The sequence below is a fragment of the Eubalaena glacialis genome, chromosome 1 (assembly GCF_028564815.1).
Source record: "Eubalaena glacialis isolate mEubGla1 chromosome 1, mEubGla1.1.hap2.+ XY, whole genome shotgun sequence".
NCBI classification, from domain to species: Eukaryota; Metazoa; Chordata; class Mammalia; order Artiodactyla; family Balaenidae; genus Eubalaena; species Eubalaena glacialis.
In genome coordinates, this window is record NC_083716.1 from 211,360,248 (window position 1) to 211,380,957 (window position 20,710).

The following is a 20,710-nucleotide window of genomic DNA, read 5'->3' on the forward strand; positions in this document are numbered from 1 at the left end:
GGTTTCTATTTTATATAAATTAGTGTATTATCACATTGGCATCATTTTAAAAGATGAACAGCATCAATAAAAGACACCCTTTCCAGAAAGAGAAGAGCGACTTCGTATCTCTGAATCATCCATGCTGCTTCTGACCACTGACAGGAGCCCTGATCTCATTTAATGTCCTGTCTTCCTTTAGAACTCCTTATCTGACTGGCTCTTCCCTTCTTAACTGCTGGTCATTTCTGTGGCACAGCACCTGACATCCACGGGCACTTAATACCTGTTTGTAGAATGACTGAATGAACAAAGTAAATAAGAATACTACTAAATTCTACTAAATAGAATGCAAGCCTGAGGGACACGGTACAAATTTTAATTCTGCCAGTGGCAGGTTGTATATCCTGGACCTTAGTCCATTTTTATAGTTTTGGTCCTCAGTTTCCATTATATGTGATAATGCTTGTTTTTATTATTTCATATGGATAGAGTATTAACATTTGTCATTTTAATGAGTGAATTGGGAATGTTATAAGAAAGTCTCTCTTTAATTTTAAAGTAAAAAAAAAAACGGTTTAATAGTAATGACCATAATAATAGTAACTATTGCAGTAACAATAATGGGCCTGGAAACGGAAGATCATTCCTTTGTAATTTCCTTGTTCTGGCTCTTAGTCACTTGATGAGGCAGTATGTTTAAGGATTCTCCCAGTTCTTACCTATTTAGAAGACACTTAAAGTAGTTTTCATTGTCAATTTGTATTTAAACTATAAGTTTCTCATTTCCTCTGAATAATGGGTTATGAAGAAAAATATCTGTATGACTTCTTTTCCCCTCATGAGTTAGCACAGAAGTTAAGAGCTCGGACTGCAGCAATACTATTTGATTTGAATCTTGGCCCAGCCATCTAGGACCTCTGTGACACTGGATGAGTTACTTGACCTCTCCTGGTCTCATTTTTCTCCTCTGTGAAATAAGAATAGCACCTGTGTCATTAGATTAATATGGCTTAAAGGGTTATATTTGTAAAAGATTTCTGTTAAAAAAAAAAGACAACAGGCCCAAAATGGAGTCATTTGTGCTAAGCCCCACATCATCAAACCAAGACTTAATACCTAACTTAACTATAGTTTTAGCCTCCCCCAAGAATGAAATCTTAAACAAGTCAATCTGGAATTACCTGGTCAGCACTAGTGAGGTAATCTGCCTGAGAGACCCCTGCCATCACCCCTAAAGGAAGATGATCTTGCCACAAACAGCTCTGTGCTGGTATAACTCCCTTGTCCTGCCACCTTCTGCCTATAAAAGTCTTACATTTTGTACAGCTCTTCAGAGCTCCTTGCTATTTGCCAGATGGGATGCTGCCCAATTCTTGAATCATTGAATAAAGCCAATAAGATTGTTAAAATTTACTCAGTTGAATTTTGTTTTTTAACAGATTTGGAGGCAGTGGTGGGATCCAAAGGAAACTTCTGATGGCTTCAGAGATAACGAGAAACACAGGCACTGGTACCTGTAAACCCTTTGAGTTCTTTGTCTTTCTCATTATTTTCAAGGGCTGTGGGTAAGTTCCTCTCAGCTCTGAGTTCTGCTCTCTTTGCATTGAGCTCCTGATCCAATTGGCTTTCCAGTGAGGGTTAATGGGCCAGTCTAGTATGACAGGAGGCTCTAACCGAGTGCCAATCCTTAGCCCTTGGTTAGACCATGGTCCCAGTCCAGGGCTTAGTGGGTCAGCGTGAGCTGGCAGATGGTCCCACCTGGAACCCAAGTCCCTAGCCCTTGGTTAGTCCACAATCCCCATTTATTAGGGACTGTTAGTTTAGTCTGTAGCTCCTCATTGGGAACAGCTGGTGGTGTCCACCTAGCGCCTTCTCTTGGCCAGTATGCAGTAACATCTCTTTGGTTACTGCTGGTATGTTAGTGTGCATATGAGGTAAAGACTATTGCTAATGGGAATCTCAGAAGACAAAAGTCACAAAATTGATGGGTATGGTCGAGCACTTAAAAGCTGTTACAGCGCTTGTCACCTAACTCAAAAGACTCCTGTGTTAGGATAAATTGGTCACAAAACAGGTTAGATGGACACCAGGTCACCTGCCAATCCCAAGAAAATTTCCACACAACAAGGTATGCTGTAAAACACCACACAATCCCCAACCCAGTGCCACATCCCTCTTGGGTATTAATGTTGGCTCCGAGAGACCCAAGGCTTAGCTAAAAAAACTGGGATCCTTACGTTTCAAAGAACTGAGTATACTACCTCTGGCACACCTGCTTATTTTATGTCTAAGAACTATGGTCCCGGAAGCTATAAATATCTTAACAACAATGGCAAAACCTTACTAAAGACAACCTAGAATTACAATGGCCGTTATAGGGAATGTTCCAATTAGATATGATCATTTAAGAAAGCTTGCCTTAAAACAAGGGTTCCCAAATCAAACAAACAGAATGGGATACCTACTGTAATTGGCATGCAGAGGCTCCAAAAGGCTCCAAAGTTCCAAAATACCTTCACTGAAAGATTTGTTATAAAAGGCTAATGAAAAGACTCAAGAGGTACCTAAAACCAAAGACCATATGAGGGACACAGCTCCGGCTGTTCCCCTCTACCCTCCTTTACTGGAGCATTCATTCTACTGTCTTCTGTCTGAATTGTCTTTCCATTCTGAAGAGACTACAGGACTGTGAACAAGTCTGCCAAGTTAGTGGCCATACAGACACCCCCATATCTACCCTCAAAGGAAGGTCCCCATATGCACCCCTCCCAGAGTTGAGAGGACTCTGAGGGATTTTCTGGTAAACTGCTACATTATTTCCTTAAACAGCCAAGGAAAAATAAAATTAAAATTAATGGAAAAACCTTGTCAAATTCTGGTAGATACTACAGCCCACAGATGGGATCCTGGGAAACTGGCAGAAGCCAGCGAAGAGTGAGAGTTCTTACCAGAGGGAGCTCTCCTGAATTTCTGTCTGTTATGCCCAGTTGGGAGAGGAAAATAAAATTTCACATTGCCCCTTCCTTTCTAAATCCAGATCCACTGGTTATTGATCCTTTCTCTCCCAAGGACAGCTGTTACCTTCTTGTTTGTCTTATTTTACGTCCTGAGAACTTGGCTTGTCAATTTGAGGGCCTCAAGATATGACTGGGCAGAAATGTAGGTTATATCCCATTTGCTGCTAGATATGGCTGGACAGAAATGTGGGTTAGGCTCCATTTGCAGCTTGGGTATACAGCCAGCCCTCAGGGGAATTGTCTAAGTCTTTATTTTTTTCTTTCTTTCTCCTTTTGGCTATCTTTGGGAGTGGCTCTGGATCTTGGGAGGGTAATAACTTTTGCACCCTCTTTGGGGACACCTCTTGAGTCCATAGGATTGTTCAATACTGCCAGTATTTTTTATTTCATCTTATTTATTTATATTTATTGCGTGTGTCAGCTGAAAACTGACAAGATATTTGAAAGCATTTTTTAAGTAGCTCTGTGATCAGAAGTTGGCCAAACTGGAAGCTGATATTCAGAGCCTGATAGAAAAAAAATTTTTAAACCTTCTCCCCTAAGAGAAATGAAACTATGTACCCAGGAGGAAAAAAATAAAATAACAAAAAACATTCTGTTGCCTTTGTGAAAGGATTTACTAAAACGTTCCGAAGGCAAACAGCTCTAAATCCAGAACGTAAATTTTCATTTCCATCTTAGTTGGAAATCCTCTCCCCAATATAAAAAAGCAAATTGAAGATAATGTGGTTGAATAAGCAAATCAACCCCTTGATAATCATTTAGGCTACAACCCACTTCTTTGAGAAATTAAAAGCAACTGCCCCTATCTTACAAATTTTTGCAAAACCAGAAATGCAGCTCTAGAAACAATTCGAAGCCCAATCCCCAAACCTCCCCTATTCATCTCAAAAGACTTGTAGGTATTGTAAAAATTCTGGCCTTATGAAACAAGAGTCCTTCTTGGAAGAACTTGCATTCTTTTCCTGTGCCTTTGAGATGTAAATGTTCTACCAGGTCATCTCCAGGAAATCGTATCTAGGCCATATCTCTTTGAAATGCAAACTCCAGGGAGGTAATTCTTATCAAAGGGAAAAAAAGGGGGTAGGGAGTTATTTGGAACTTAGATAAATGAAAAATCTTAAGTGTCTTCTTCACAAATATTAGTGAAAAGCTTTAGCCATCTGAGCCTTAACTTATTCCATCTGCCAAACACACAATTTTGATCCAACTTATTTTATATAACTAGTGAGTTTTGTATTACTGTACCTAATTCATGGCTAAAATTTGAGAATGGAAGCTTTAAGGTCTCTGAGTCTGTCTGTATGTTTATGTGTGTCTATATACACAGTTGACACTTGAACCACAAAGATTTGAACTGCTTGGATCCACTTGTTTGCAGGTTTTTTCCAACAGTCAGTATTTCAGTACTATATGATCTGCAGTTGGTTGAATCCACAGATATAGAGGAACCATGTATACAGAGGGCGGACGATGAGTTACACACAGATTTTCCACTATGCAGAGGGTTGGCACTCCTGAACCCCACATTGTTCAAGGGTCAACTGTATATGTGTTGTAGTTGTGTGGTATTTTCTACCTCTGGATGGTATTGCTAAAATTAATTTGTAAACGGCTCCATTTAATTGGTTTAAAAACAAATGCTATATAAATTAAACATAGTCTCAGAAATATGAAAACTAACTCAAATGTTTTTCAAGTTCACATGACCTAGGATAATCTTCAGTAAATAAAAGCTAGTTTAAGTTTGTTGGCTTAATTAAAATAGATATGTCTTTAGAGTTATCAACTTTGAAAATAATGCAGACATACAACTTTTATTCTACCTGGGTTTACTAGTCAAATAAGTTCATGTTATCTCCGTTACAAAATTTTTCAGCAAGAAAAATAACTTGGTATGATAAAATTTTCATGAGTAATCTAAACATAACTGTTAAGAACAAGTGATTTAAGTAGATGTAAGTGGGTAAGCGTTTCCACTTTCCAGCAATAACTATGGTTTATGGTATATCTACTTAAATAGTTTCCCCAAATCTTTTTGGTAACTTGAAGCCTTAGAGTTTTGCTAAGTTAAATTAAATGATGAATAGTCACTGACTATCTAGATCATTTCCATTTAAATACTGGAACATTAGTCCTGAACATAGGTTTATCTACTTTTAGCTTCTTATTACTGAGAAACTTGGGTTTATTAGTAGACATGGTTTTTTTGCCACATTGGAAAATTTATTATGAGAACGAATATACTTCTAGAAATTATGAAATGTATTTATAAATTTGCCAATCCACAGAATGCCCATATAAGAGACAGTCCACAATTTCTTACATCTTAGTTTTCACTATGAATTAAGGATGTATTCCTTATTTTCAATATTATCAATATATGTAATTAAAACTACTTAGAAAAAATAAGGGTGAAGGGAAACAACTGTGTATGAAAAGTAGGTAAGGAAAGTAAAATGACTGATTGTTCCAAAATGAGAAAGAGAAAAAAAAAAAATAGGACAAAATTGTAGAAAGTTTGTGGAAAAGGAACCTTGGGAAACAAATTTTTTGTGTAGTCAGGCTGGCTAAGATTAGAATGAATTTATTTAAGTTTAAAAAAAATGAGTTTTAATATCAAAAGTACACTGGTACAAAATTAGAATTTGGTTTTCTCTGTTAAAATTACAAGGTTTTACTGGACTTTTAGTCTGCTTTTGATAACGGAATGTGAAATTTTCTTTATTTTTTAAGTAATCTGCCTGGACAGTGAAGATTTTGTGTCTTACCACAGTAACTTACTGTGCTTCACACTGTCTTTATCAGGTCTTTGATTGCTTGAGAAAACCCAATCTTCTCAATATTAAAAGAGCTAAGTTTTGCTTACAACTATGTAACCTTCTGTATTTGCCTTTAACAATATCTACTGTCACTATTAAATGGATATTTTTGACACACTTCCCCCCAAATCAAATTCTAAGTAAAGTTTTTTGACTTCAAACTTTCTTTGGGATTTTCCAGAGGGCCCCTGGAACATCTCAAGAGATTTGTTCTCTCTCCTCATAAAAAGAAAGATGTTAAACTAAATAGGCTTATTTGATACATTAAATTAAATGAGAAGGATTGTCAAATAGGTAACAATAAGTCTTCTCTATTTTGTATTTGTATATGTTATAAGTGTTCCAGAAATCGTATGAAATTCCTGGAAATCTTAAATGTTCCGGTAAAATGTTATCAGTCATAATTCCAGGTACTATCTTAAAATGTATATCACAGAAATAAATACACTTCCTTAGCAAATGAGTTCTCATCAGATCTTAACAGTGGGCATTTTAAAGTCTTTTATAATTTACAGGCAGTTATTGTTTTACTCTGATATTTTTGCAAAAGTGAGACTCATGGAAAGGACCTTACCAAGTGCTCCTGACCACTGACACTGCTGCAAAACTAGAAGGCACTGAACCTTGGGTACATATCGCACAGCTGAAGAAGGCTCTACCTGACATCTGCTCCTGGGCAAACTCTGGAGACCTGCAAATCAAACTAACTAGGAAGAGAAGTAGCTGACATCAGTATAGACTGCTTCCACCCAAGATGCTGAATCAAGACTTCATACTTTAAGCATTAAAAACCCTTTCTTCTTCTCTTTCTTTCCTTTACTGTGGCATTGGCCTGGAACGACAACACCATCATATCTCCCAGGCCATTACCAAGGGGGATAACCTTTTAGACTGCTGGATTTGCCATTAAAAACTCCAACCTGTCCATAATGCTAGAGACCCCCTGGTCCTTTCTGCAACCAATTTTTCTTCTATTCCTAATGTCCTGTAAACTACAATTGAACCCCCCTTAGAAGTCACTTAGAGGGTCTAACTTTTATGGCCAGGACATTCAGTGCCTTGTTTTTACTTTTCTCTGATTATAGCTGTACTTGCCCAACTAGACACAACACCTAGACAAACCATAGTATATTCGCACCCTCATATTCTTATGATTATCTAAATCAGATCTTACCCCAATCATGAAAAGATCTTACCAGCAGCACCCATTTTTGCAAGGAATTTAGAACAACTTTTTATTTGGGGCTAGGAGATTTACTTTCCAAATGCACTGAAAAACTAACTGACCCCTGGCTTGAATGGGCAAGTGCAACGATCCCTGCAAATGAATCCGTTAACAGTGCCACATTCATGGGAATGGTTTGTGCCCTGACATGATTAATCTTTGTCTGTGGTGATTATCATTCTCCTTGGGCTTATGCATGCCTAGATGGCTGGTACATAACCAGGCAATGCCTCTTAGGTTATCTAACTGTACCCCTAACCATCCACAATCAAACTGAGGCACCTCATTGGTCAACTCCCCTGATTTACATTGTCAAGTTAGAAGGGACCTATCAGAAGGCTTCAGGACTCAGGATTCGCTTCCTTTGGCAGGCACCTACTTCCCTGGTTAGGAGTGAGTACAAATGAGACTATGATCAGGAACCTTCCTTAACTCTTGAAAGTACAGCAGAATCCACTGCTAAAGCAACAGCTGCCCAAGAAGATTCCTTAGACTCTCTGACCAAGGTTGTTCTTGATAATGGGATAGCCCTTGATTATCTTTTAGCTGAACAATAAGGTGTCTGTGCTGCGTCCAATACCACTTGCTGCACTTGGATTAACACTTCTGGGGAAGCTGAAACTCAGCTACATAAAATCACTGAATAAGCCACTTGGCTTTAAAAAGTGACTCCTTCAACGAGGTCTTCCTTGACGTATTTGATTTTGATTGGTTTGGGTCTTGGGGAGCATGGCTCTGAAGTGCACTCCAGATACTGGGAATTGTCTTGCTTACAATAATCATAGTTGTCTTCCTGGTGCACTTTAAATGCACGTTTAAGTGCATGTTCATGGCCACTAACCACCAAGCAAGTAATACCCTAAGACTGAAATGTCAGAAAAGGGATGAAGAGAATGACCAACTTAAAAAGTGTGAACCTTAAGTAATGACCTGTGAATAGCACACAGAGAATCAGCAAAAACTGTGAGATCTTCAGAGCAGTAGCTGGGAGTGGCATTAATGCATTAAATTTTGATCACATCTCTCAGGCTGAGTCTGATCAGAAGGGGAGAATTGTTAAAAAAGACAACTGGCCCAAAATGGAGTCACTTGTGCTAAGCCCCACTTCACCAAACTGAAACTTACAGTTTTAATATAGGTTCACCCGCCCCAAGAATGGAATCTTAAACCAGTCAATCTGGAATTACCTGATCAGCACTAGTGAGGTAATTTGCCTGATAGACCCCTGTCATCCCCTAAAGGAAGGTGACCTTGCCACAAACAATCAGCTCTTTGCCGGTACAACTTCCTTGTCCAGCCCCCTTCTGTCTATAAAAGTCTTTTGTTTTGTATAGTGCTTCAGAGCTCCTTTCTATCTGTTAGATGAGATGCTGCCCAATTCATGAATCACTGAATAAAGCCAGTAAGACCTATAAAATTTACTCAATTGAATTTTGTTTCTTAATACTCTGAACAATACCTGGCATATAGCAAGTGTTTTCAAGTATTTGTTGAATAAGTAAAATAAATTATATTTCAAACTTTAAAGAACTTTCATTATATGTATAAAATAAGCACTTTTGTTCGCCTCTGAAATACTACACTCATCTTTTTGTTTGTAATGTTTTTACCCACCTTTCCATTTAAAAACAATTTCCCTAAATCCTAATTAAACTTAGAGATTGTGCCACATCTTGATTCATTATGACCACCCCAAAGCAGATATAAAATGCTAAGTAAATTGCACGTTCGTTTTATCTTTTCACTTAGAAAGCATACTTTTATATTTTTCAGTGCAAAATCTAGAATGTCCTATCACCACCCATGGATTAGGCTAAAGCAACCCCAGTCTATAGAGAGTTCTCCAAGTAGCACAAGAGAGGACGTGGCCTCTTTTCTCCCTCCTCTGTGACCAACAACCAAAGATTTCATTGCTGGCCTTTGTCCGGACTTTACCAACCTGACTCATCTTAATAGTGTAAATGTGGACATGCTTTTATATGAATTTCCATATTAGAAAAGTCTGCTCACTTAACACAAAGCACCATTTCAATCACAGACTTTCTTCCTTTCCTACTCATTAGTGATCGAGAAGAAATGTAGAATATTATTCTTTCTCATTTTGAATAGAAACTACTAACATTTTAACAAATTGATTTTTGCTGAAAATAAGCATAATAAAATGGGTTTTTTTTTAATTGAAAGTGAGGGATTCCCCTGCGTCAAAATATAAGAATTATTTAGCTGTCTCCAAGAAGATGAATAAAACTATGAACATAATGGTTGACTTATTGAGAAAGAAAAATATATTATACAAAGACCAGAAAACAGAGTGGGAGAGAAAGGTCTGTAATGGCTTGGCTGCTAAAGGACATTTTTACGCTCATGCCAGCACTAAGTGCTCTTCCCAATGAATAAACCATATGTCCATTTTTATATGCTTCCTTTCACTAAGATTCTGCTACTTCACAATATTCCTTTTGTCCCAGTCCCTGCCTCATCTTCTGCCACCCCCAGCCTGGCTCCCCCATCCCTCACTTCACCTCCTTGGGCAACCAGTATTTGTGCCCTAGCTACCAACTTGAATATCTGCTACCTGAAAAAAAGAAAAACCACCTCATTGCCTAACATCCTCCAGGGCAAAAAGTTTGAAGGATTCAGCATCCTCAAAAAACAGCCACAGAAGGGGAAAAAAAAAAAGAAGATGAAGCAGCAGCATATCTTTTCCAGCTCAGTAAATCCTATCTGTATAAAGATTAAATGAATAACACTTTTAAAAATTCTTCAATGCAAGGAAATCCACGTCACCAACAATGTATTGTCTTTCTTTATGCATAGACAGAGACCCACATATTTTATTTCACATTTGCAAGTGTGTTTCTTTTTCAACATATTACCATATAGAAGAGATAGATCATATATATAACTCTAGAGAACAAAATGCCAATATTTCCCCTCTTTCTCCTGGATGGTTTTCTCTCTCTCTCTCTCTCTCTCTCTCTCTTTTTATGTCCCAAAACACGTCCCCAGCTGAAGGATAAGAAAATATTTTCACTGAATTAAAGTGAGCCCTGTGTTAAAACAGCTTGCCTGAATCCAACCAGAGTCCATTTTTTTAAACTTCATTTCAACATTTGGTCAGCGGCTCTCCCTACTCCATTCATTTCTAGCAGCAGACTCATCTCCAACCTGAATTCCCATCACCCTATACCTTGGCCCTCAAGCTTTTTACTAGTCTACTTCCTTGATATGTTTGCACTTAATTTGATTCCATCCTTCATGCTTTTTTCATTATTCTTAGTTCATCCACACCACATAAATTATCACTTTTGTTTTTTTCAGTTCCCCATGTGCCCCCTTCACACCAATTCCAAATAAATACTTCTGATTCTCATCCATTTCATCCAAATTAATTCAGATTCCCTCTCCTCATCCCCCATCTCCACTTTTACCTCCCCTCCTATCTGTTTCTCTTTCTTATAGCACCTACTTTTCCCTCCATGCTTGTCTCTGCAGAAGGTTTTACTGGCAAAATGCATCTGGAGGGTGCGAGGCCATTGCTTCCTGTGTTGTTTCAGGAAAGTCATGCTCTACATTACTGCCAACTTCAACGGGCCAATGCCTGCATGTCCAATTTCACCCTCCATGAATAATGTCCTTGTATCATCACCCCTACACTGAAATTATGGAAGTGAGGAAAGAAAAGCTTCTTGTTTTTTGGAGGCATTTAACTTTAAGTGGTTTATTTCTAGTTTACATAAAGCTGTTTTTGCACAAAATCACTGCTAATCAATATCATCGGAAATAGTCACAACTACAACCAACCCTATTACTATCCTTAATGAGCTCTTACCATCTGCCAAGTATTTTACATATGTTTACTCATTTAATCTTCAAAACAATCTAGGAGGTAAATTATCCCTATTTTACAGGTGAGGAAACTGAGGCTCAGGGAAGATACATCATGTATCCAGGTCATAAATCTAGGAAGTTGTAGAGCCAGAATTCAAACCCAAGTCTCCCTGACTGCAAAGACCTGCTCTTAACCACTCTGCAGTACTGCTTTTCTAATAATGCATGGTGCCTTCTTGGGTAAATTCCCCACGGGGAGGAGTCTTTCCACTTTAATCCACTATAAGGCAAGGGGTTGCAGGTGCTGGGAAACATAATGAGCTCCACCTTGATAATCACTCTGAACAGAAAATGCCCAAAAAACAAAGCACAAAATACGCATCACTCCTCAGAGTTATCCTTCTAACACATCCATTGGAAAGAGGGGATAGGGAAAAGAAGAAAATGCTCTGGACTCACCCCCAAAAAAGACTCTCTGCTTCCCCAGAGCCGTCCAGTCTCCATACTAGGCAGGACATTGCCTGTCTCACGTTAGTAATGAAAAAATGTGCTCATAAGCATGAATTCCACACCCCCAACAAAGCTCAACCTTCTTGCCTCATCCTGCCTTCTCTGGTTTCCTGCGGGGAACAGGAGATGAGTCATGGCTGAAGCCTGGGAGCACTGCAATGTCTTCTCGTTACTTTACTCACTGACTTGAGAAAGAAAGACATATAAATAAAAATGACCTCCAGGACAATATCAGAGAGAGGGAAAAAAAGCTGAAAATAGCAGGAAGCTTTCGCCTTGATGTATGTGGACTGAAGGACTTGAACCCAATCTCCAGTGGGAACCCTGAGTGGCACCCGAACCTGAGCCACGGGTTCAAAAGTTACCTTAGGGGACCTTCCCATGAACCAAGCAAGGGCACAAGGGAAAGTCAGTTCGGAATTAGAGGAGGGCATGCCTAAGTCCTGTGGTGTGAGGAAGCAACGTCCACGCTCATCCTCCCGTGGGAGTACCTTCCAGGTTCACGGTGGTGATGGCTTCTAGTCACACATTATGCACTCCTACCTCAGGGAAGCTCCTCTGTCCTGCACAAAGACATTTCGCAGACCCCCTCCCCCCAGAACATTAAAGCTGAGAGGGGCCTTAAGATCCGGATTGTTTGGCAGATGTGGAAAATGAGGCCGCCAGTGAGGTAAAGCGATGTGCTCAAGGTCACAAAGCTAGTTAGTAATAGCATTAGAATAGAACCCAGGTTTTCCTGATTTTCCAGCCAATGAACTTTGCACTGTACACTTCCTTGGTGACACAGTCCACAAACCACCACAGAGTACCTGGAAGACAAGCAGTGAGCCCGAAAAGAACTCTCACCAACACATCTCCTAGCCTAGATCCAATCACCTATTTCTCCCTGACAACACTCTGATTCTGCTGTTTATACTTTCGGAGTTTTTCCCTGTTCAGCTTGTACTGTGCACGCAGTATGCAAAAACCATACCAGCAATACACTGTCAGGGACTCATTAAAAAACCCCCAATGACGGTAATTGCTCCTACGATGCTAACCCCAAGAAGAGACACCAGCCCTAAGCTTCCAACTCAAATCAGAGAACAAAGACCAGATTCAAGGAAAATGCTAATCTCACTCTTTTCTCTGCAAACTCCACTCTTCCAAATTATCCCATCGCTCCCAAGATGAACATGATTCCTGGGAGTCACCACAAAAGTCCTGAGGAAAATATACAGTCCCCGCCGGTCCCCAGCGCCCTTACCACACACATAGCAATGTAATCACTTTAGCAACTTCTCAGTAACAAGCTCATTAAAAAGCAATTCTGCCATCTCTCCATTAAAGCATGCGCCAGAGAACAATGCAAAAGAGGAGATGCCAATTAATTATAGAATGATCACCTCTAATGAACTCTGAAACCCTCCTGCTGTTGGTGACTTTGATGAAAAATCACGGATGCTGGAAAAAGAGTGAATAGGGACACCTTGGCTACCTTGTTCAACTGTGAATTTCAAATGTACCTCCTCGGATTCCAGTGTTGATCCAAACTGCAAAATTACACTGATAAAACAATGAAAAGTGTCAGGAAAGTGACAAGTGCACATATCACGTACGGTTGTGAGTCACACCACCAGAGCCCCTGTTCAGGCATCCTCAGTAGTGTCTGATTCTACACCGTGGTTGGCATTGCCTCTGAAAGTGTCTCTGAGCCAGTGACAAACCCATGTCCTGTGCTCAGGACACCTGGAGATCCTAAGGTAACGAGTGAGTCACCTGCTTCCCCACCCAGGCCCACCTGCCTCTCTACACCTCCTAGTTGGCATGGATGCCACTTCTCGGAACAGAGAGAAGCCCTTCCCACCACGAGGCTAAAGGAGGAAAAAGAAGAAACCACGTGCGGCCAACTTGTACCACTACCTGTGTGAGTCCTCTGGTGGGCCTTTAAGTGGGAGCTTTTTGTATAAACTTTCCGGCACCCGTTAAACTGACAGCGGTGAACCCTCTTCTTGTTTTCAGGGCATGCCTCAGCCCCTACCCCTCCTTGTTCACTGTCGCTCTGTCCACTCTTAACTGTCCCAGCTGCCGCCACGGCTGCCGCTGCTGTTGCCACCCCTCCCACCTTTACTGAGCTGAGTGCAGCCTTCTTGGCCACCAGTTTCAACGTCACTGTGCCATCCACGGCTGAGAGAGTCTGTGAGGTTTTGACCAGATGGCGGCTGAGCTCAGGGGACGAGGGGGGCGTTAATGAGGTCACTGCGTTGAGCTGGGCCTGGTTGACGGCTGTGTAGCTGTCTAGAGAAGAGCTGGTTGGCTGGAGGCTGAGGCAGGTCTCAGATAGCAACTTGTCCCGAGAGAGCAAAATGTCCACTGCCGAACTCTTCTCACAGATGGTCGCTTCCACAGGGAGCAGCAGGGGGTCTAAGCGCCGGAAACTTTCCTCAATGCACGGGGGAGGAGAAGCACGGAGGAAACAGTCCAAGTCCTCACCAAAGGTCTCCGAGATCCTCCTAGGCTCCGTCTGCAGGTAGCGTTCCAATTCAAGGCATGTCTGCAGAGGGGAAGGAGGGAGGGAGAGAAACAGCCATCAGAAGCAAAGAACACCATAAGACCACATGTTGACAGGCTGAGGAAGAAGATACAGGAAGGAACAGAGAATGTTTCATGGCTCGTATCTGAAATTCTCTTGTTGAAAGGTCTGACCTTGTTATTTCCTCCCTGGACACTTCTGAAGGGTTCACAAGGGTCACATGATATGAGTTCAACTACTATAGTTAATGGGGAACTAGAAGCCCAGAAGGGCTATCTCACACCATCAAGTTCCCTGAGAACATTTAATGTTAAAATGGTCTCATGCTCCACAATCCAATTCAGCAGGTGAGATGCTCTAAGCCTCCCTAGGAGTTCCCGCGCAAGCAAGAAGCAAATAGAATCAGACAAGGTTTTCATATCGAGATAAGACTCCCCACAGTCCAACTTAATTTTTCAAATAGACTTTAGCAAGTCACAAAAATAAGCCAATTTTCCAACCTGACCTGAAGAATAAACCATGCCCACCCAAACTAAGTCATGAGCTGAACCAACAGCAAGCCCTGCCTTGGGAGTGGATTCCCTAACCAGCAGGAATGGACACTGTTCTAAAGAACGCCTTGTATAAAACCTTTGATGCACATGACAAAACCCCCATTGTTTACAGCAAGTTATTCAAAATACAATTGCTACATACTGTGTGGCAAGGAGCATGAGTCCCATTACAATAGTTCGACATCTCTGACTCCATGATAAAAATAAGTTCAATCATAGCTATTTGAATTGTTAAAGATAAGACACAATCTATTTCAATATAAAGTTTTCACCTGGTAAAGAAGTGAGGAAAAAGAAACCAAAAAAAACAGAAAGGTTCAGAGTTTCAACAAATATTCATCCATGGTGCATGTAAGTCTTTGTAAGATGGGGGAAGCGCTTTTATGGCCAAAGCGGATTTTAAGTTTATAATCTAAAAGCTCTCCTCACTTAATCCTACTCTTCCAGAATCTGGTAGAAAACCATGGTGCTAACTTATACTATCAGTTCAATTTGCTCTAACTTCTGGGGCTTCAACAAAGAAACACTGATGGCAAATTTAAAATGTGACTAGCTCCTAATTTACTGCCTCTGTAGAGCTTCTATGTTTTCAACCAATGTTCTGATTCTAGGTTTTTATTCTGTTAAGAATCTATTTTAATGATATACCTAGTTGTGTTGTATCTGTCAAGGATCTTATTTTGGTGACATTTCAAAAGATTGGTTTTTAATCAGCCTTCTGGTAAAACTCTGCATTACTGAATAAGAAAAGCAGATTTTTAACAATGAATGACCTTTGGGTCTCACTATCGATTTTTAATAGGATAAACTAATGAATGGTTCCAATCTTCATTCAACCCTCATGTCACACGTGTTCGCTCAACTACTGTGTTCACAGCAAGGTGCAAGGCTTTCTGTATGTTAGAAGGAGAAGACTGTGATAGATCCATGTGATGTAGGTGCAGAATAAACAATTACAAGCTAAAAATTACATGAATTTATAAGCAAAGTGGTACCAAATAACATAACAATAAAGTATGTTGATAAGTTCTTAGGGGATGAGTGGACAATGAATTCTGTACTCTATATTATGGAGGTATTAATCAAGTAAAGCTTATTGGAAAAGTAAGTTTGATTCTATTTTGCTTATTGATTAAATAATAGCTCTTGCTGAGTAGCTTCCCACCACTTCATATCCGAAACGAGTACTACCACCTTCTCAGGTCTAGGAATTTGTCTTATCCTTATTTGCCCCTTTTCTGAATTCTCTGTTTCAGAGATTTTCCCTTTCATTTTTCCATCTCATTGCTAAAAATTATCATTTACTTCTTTCCAATATTGAAACCCTCAGTGTTAGTCCCAGCCAATTCACTTCTGAATTATAAGATATTAGCCCTGAAACCTCCCTTAAACCTCCCCTTCCCTTTTTAAACCATCATCTACCAAGTACAGTGTCTGGTACCCATCAGGTACATAATGTCTATCAAACAAAGATAAAATCAACTTTATGCTATTATTTTGATCATTCTACTCTACTCCACTCTACAAAAGCCACCTGCTGACCCTAACCTGGACTAGGCTGAGGCTAGCAATCCTAGAAACGACCACTAATACATGTCTTCTAGAACATAATTGTAATGCTCCTTTAGCTTTGCCCAAAGAGCAGAACCAGACCTTTGAGACACAGATATGTTTCAGGTAGAAATCAGCTGAATCATGGGTTATAAGAGGTCCTTGAGGCAGTTCCCGGCCTCACGCACACAAGGACTATTTCACACCCACAGTCACCAGTGTCTATGAATAGAGCTTTTGGATGTCATGTCATCTTACATATTTTTAGCTCAAAGAATCAAAAGTCACTAAGAAATTGTTGTGATTATTAGGAAGCTCAGATCTCTTCATAGTCAGAGTTCTAAGGAACTGAGATATTCTAAATGCATTTACACACTCTTCAGGGAGGATAAAAAATAACCTACCCAGTATGCCCTAGTTTGAATCCCAGAACACATGGATCACACTAATTATCTAAGGATGGAGATACTTCCCATCACTAAAATGTGGGAAAATCTGGACCACTTAAGAGAGGCTATCACTTGCAATCCTAATACAAGGCATTCTTATTCCATCTGAGAGTTAGAGAAGCATGAGTACCCATCAGAATGTGCTGGGTAGCCCTCTGAAATCATTATGGAATATTTTTGTCTTGAGAAATCTACTTCTTGTAATATTTGTTGGTGATGAAGCTTAGATAGAAAAGAAGACTTTGTCAACCAGAAACTCATCAGGAGTGTTGGAGATTAAAATGTTAAGGATGAGGAGGATTTCAATGTTAGATTATTTCCAAGCAAAAGAGACCGTTTATCGCCAATGTTTTTGAAAAATAATTATAAGAACTCCCTTAAGAAATGCCTATGATGTTTAATTGGAATTTAAGGTATCAGTATTTACTCAGAGATTTTAATACATATACACACAGAGGTAGATATAGAAATAAATGTGTATATGCATGTATGTGTATATATACATGTATTTCCTAGCTCTGTCAATGAGAAGAGTCTACAAGCAAAGACACTCCAGTAGCAGTGAGCACACCTGGCATGAAGATCTTGGTTTCTAAATATCACTATCCAATAAAGGGAACCAGGATGCCTTGGAGAAATAGTTGATTGAAAGGCTGAGGCAAAGAAAATAAAGATGAGACTAGAATATACTGTTGTACCAGAAGGTAAGGAAGTGCTCATAAAGTGATGGAGGCATGTCAAAAAGACTCATGAGCCAACTTGAAGGAGTTCTCAAAGCCCAAATCTAGGCAATGTGAGCAACAAAAACGAATAATGATAAAAGAGTCTAACCCATGGAATACAATTAATATCCATGAATCCACAGTGATATAAATAAATGGTTGAATAAATAAATAAGTGGAGGAGATAGATCAGCTCCTACTTATAGTAAAATTACAATTAATAAACATAGAAGTATTGAAAATAGAAGTATTAAAATAGAAAATCGCCATTAGTCAAACAACAAAGTAGTAATGAGTACAGGCAAGAATCACCAATGGATGTTAAAATTAATAGATGAAGGTATAATGAGAAACAAGATATTTGCCTAGTCTCAAAGCACTCCCCCAACAAGACATTTATTAATCACAAAGACAAAAATAATAATTTTACAGTAGAGAAACCTGGCATGCACCACCTTCACCATATGATGAAATTTAGCAGCATATTGATATCATGCTCCCCGAACATGACAGTCTGAAAAGGGCACAACATTATTCTGTGCCATTCTTGCCAAAAGTACCTAACTTCAATCTAATCATGAGAAAACATGAGACCAATACAAATTGAGGGCCATTACACAAAATAACTGGCCGGTATTCTTTAAAAGTATGAAGGTCATGAGAAACAAAGGAGAAGCTGTCACAGATTGCAGGAAACTAAGGAGATAAGACAACTAAATGCAATGGATCCCTGCCTGGATCCTGGAAGAGAAAAAGGACACCGGTGGGAAAAATAATGTAATTCAAATAAAGTGTATAAATTAGTTAATGGTATTTTATCAAGGTTAATTTCTTGTTCTGATACTTGTATTATGATTATGTAACATTAAGGGAAGCTGCAAAGAGTGTATACAGGAACTCTATGTACAATTTTTGTGACTTACTATAAGTCTAAATACTTTCAAAAGAGAGACAGAGAGAGAAAAGAAATGCCCATCGGCACACTAGGAGTGTCTCCAGATTGCAAATTTCGATACAGAGTTCAAATGTTTGTTTGTCCACCAGAACCAGAGATTTACTCTGTCCCAATGACACTAGCCAGCAAACTCCAAATTGGAGTCAGCAGATGTCAATTTAATGACATAAATCATGGCTGTCTGGTACCTCACCTTGGAGAAATGAGGCTTTCCTCAGCCTGACCTAACAATACAACTTAGGGCTTGAGCCACTGGATCAGCCTCCACCTTCTCAAAAATCCACTACCGTCAGCAATGGGGAGGAAACGCACCCAAGTGCAAAGTGACTTTCTTATTATTTATGAGTTACAGATGAGTTTTGTGAAGGCTCTCCGAAATCCCAATTTCGAAATGCATGGCTTCTTCTAGTTTCCTAACAAATATCACCTGAACTTGGTTTTGAAATGATCACCCTGAAATATTTTAAAATACTCTCTCCATTCTCTTCATAGCCTTCTTGTTGAAACATGCTTATTAAAATGACAATCCAAGACCTAGTTTTAAAAAAAGAAAAAAATTCAAACCTGTTACTGCCATACCTGCTACTTCTATGATAGGATCCACAGGCAGAATTTGACAGAAAACAGGATAATCCAAGTCTTGCAGGACAAATCAAGTTCACCAAAATCTCCCTGCTGTTGGCAAGAGGTAGTTACTTTCACAGGATCAAGAAATATGTAAGAAACTTGGTCACATGTGGGCATGATGATGCCAAGGTTACCAAATGGCTCTTGTTCAACCTGTCCTTATCTCATCATAATTTACATGAAACTTGCCAGTCAAGATTGCAAATATCTCCAGGCGCTTTTGCCATTTCCCCTAAAACCCTCCCCTAAAGGGTTTCCCTCACCTATTTTTCCTCTCCTTAACTTCCCCTCATGCCCATATGCTTGACACAATCTTTCATTTTCTCTCCCACTAATCGTTCTTTCATCCAAAGTTCAGCATAAAGTCTATCTCTTTCAGGAAGCCTGGTTTAGGAAACACAGAGTTAAGAAAATATGCTGGCTGTCAAGTGTTGAAAGACAACCCTCCTCGATCGTGGACAATCAAACAGTGTCTCCAAAATGAATCTAAGGGTCCATAAATTGGTAGCATGTCTGGTTTATTAAGATTATGATCTCCTTAAAAGCAATGACCATATTGTTTAAATCACATAGGTCTCAAACAATAAAAATAATCTTTTAGAGCTAAATTCTACCTTTGCTATCTCAGATGGCAGATATGTCTAAGTATTTGAAGTGGTGTACCATTGTAAGAACTTTCTAAAAAATAAGCTTACCTCACAACCCCCATCCATCACCACCACTGAAACTATACCCATGTTTTTAAAACATAAAAAGTTCTAGTTTTTTTTTCTGTCTTTTAATTAGAACATAAGACAAAGCCATTGGTCCAATATTCTTGCCACCACTCAATAACTGTGTCATTAGGAGTAGTTATTTGTAGTCTTTGGATCCACATATACTTGAGTTAGTGAGTCAAAAAAGAAATAGAAGAAATAAAAGAAATGGCATTTTGCTAATGATTACTTTCTGGAATAATATAGTCATTGAAATAAAGTGCCACCTACACTACTACCTATGTTCATAATCAATTATCAGTCATTTGTGTTCCCTTTAGCCAGCTGCCCTTCATTCCAAGTATTCCACCTATTTCATTCACCTAAGAGATCCAAGAGTTAAAAGAACAAAGAGATCAAACAAATTGGGGAAAGAACATAGAGGCAAAAATATGGGGAGATACCAGCAATCTCCTTCATGGAAACTTGCAAAGTCATGCTTCTTCTGAGATCAGACCTTGACCTACTGATGTTGATGATAATGATGATGCCGATGCTTCCAGCAAGGAAGGGGTGAATTTTGGTTCCCAGAAAGAATGCTCACCCAGGTAAACTGCACACGCAGGTGAACTGCACTTGGCTGCCCATGGGAGCCCCTTCCTGACATTTGTTATGTGTGGTTTTGTCACCTGCTATTAACCATGGTGCCACAGTCCCCAAAGAGTCTGAAGTATAGAAACAGGGAGACGAACCTCTTACCTTTCTCCTGGGAGTGTCCCAGAGCTTAATTACTTTTCTGTGCTCTGAAATTCACACACAACCCAGAATGGAAATTCAAAGTGACACAAAACAAGCTACTGACAGTAGGGTAATTTGTGCTTCTTTTGTAAAGCAATCTTCTAAAATACTCATTCTTTCTAACATATTATTAACTAAGTTTACACTTCACACTTTTTGGCAAAATCTTTATTCTTCTAACTCCAAACCAACTTGAAAACTCTATAGGATTGCAAAGATTGATATTTATGGGAACTTTGTGATTTTTTTTTTTTCCCCTTCAGAGGATGGTATGATGTAATGGTTCTGACACATTTCTAGTCTTTTTAAATTAGGTCAGAGTTGAAAGATGGGAAAGGAAGTTGAAAGCATGGCCAGAGTTCTGGTACCGTTTTTCTGAGGGATTGGGGGAGGGAAAGGAAGCACCATAATTGATAAACTCAGTAAGCCTATGGGAGAACCTCACATAACAGGCACCTCA

At 39.4% G+C, this 20,710-nt stretch overlaps 1 protein-coding gene across 2 annotated transcripts in view; it reads right to left on the reverse strand.

Annotated features, from left to right (window-relative positions):
- Positions 1-20,710, reverse strand: part of KLF7 (KLF transcription factor 7) — a 111,082-nt gene that overhangs the window by 56,916 nt on the left and 33,456 nt on the right. For both annotated transcript variants that reach the window (XM_061186788.1, XM_061186779.1), the window contains one exon: positions 13,290-13,920. In XM_061186788.1, the coding sequence (XP_061042771.1) occupies positions 13,290-13,920 (631 nt within the window). The remainder of the gene's footprint in view (positions 1-13,289; positions 13,921-20,710) is intronic.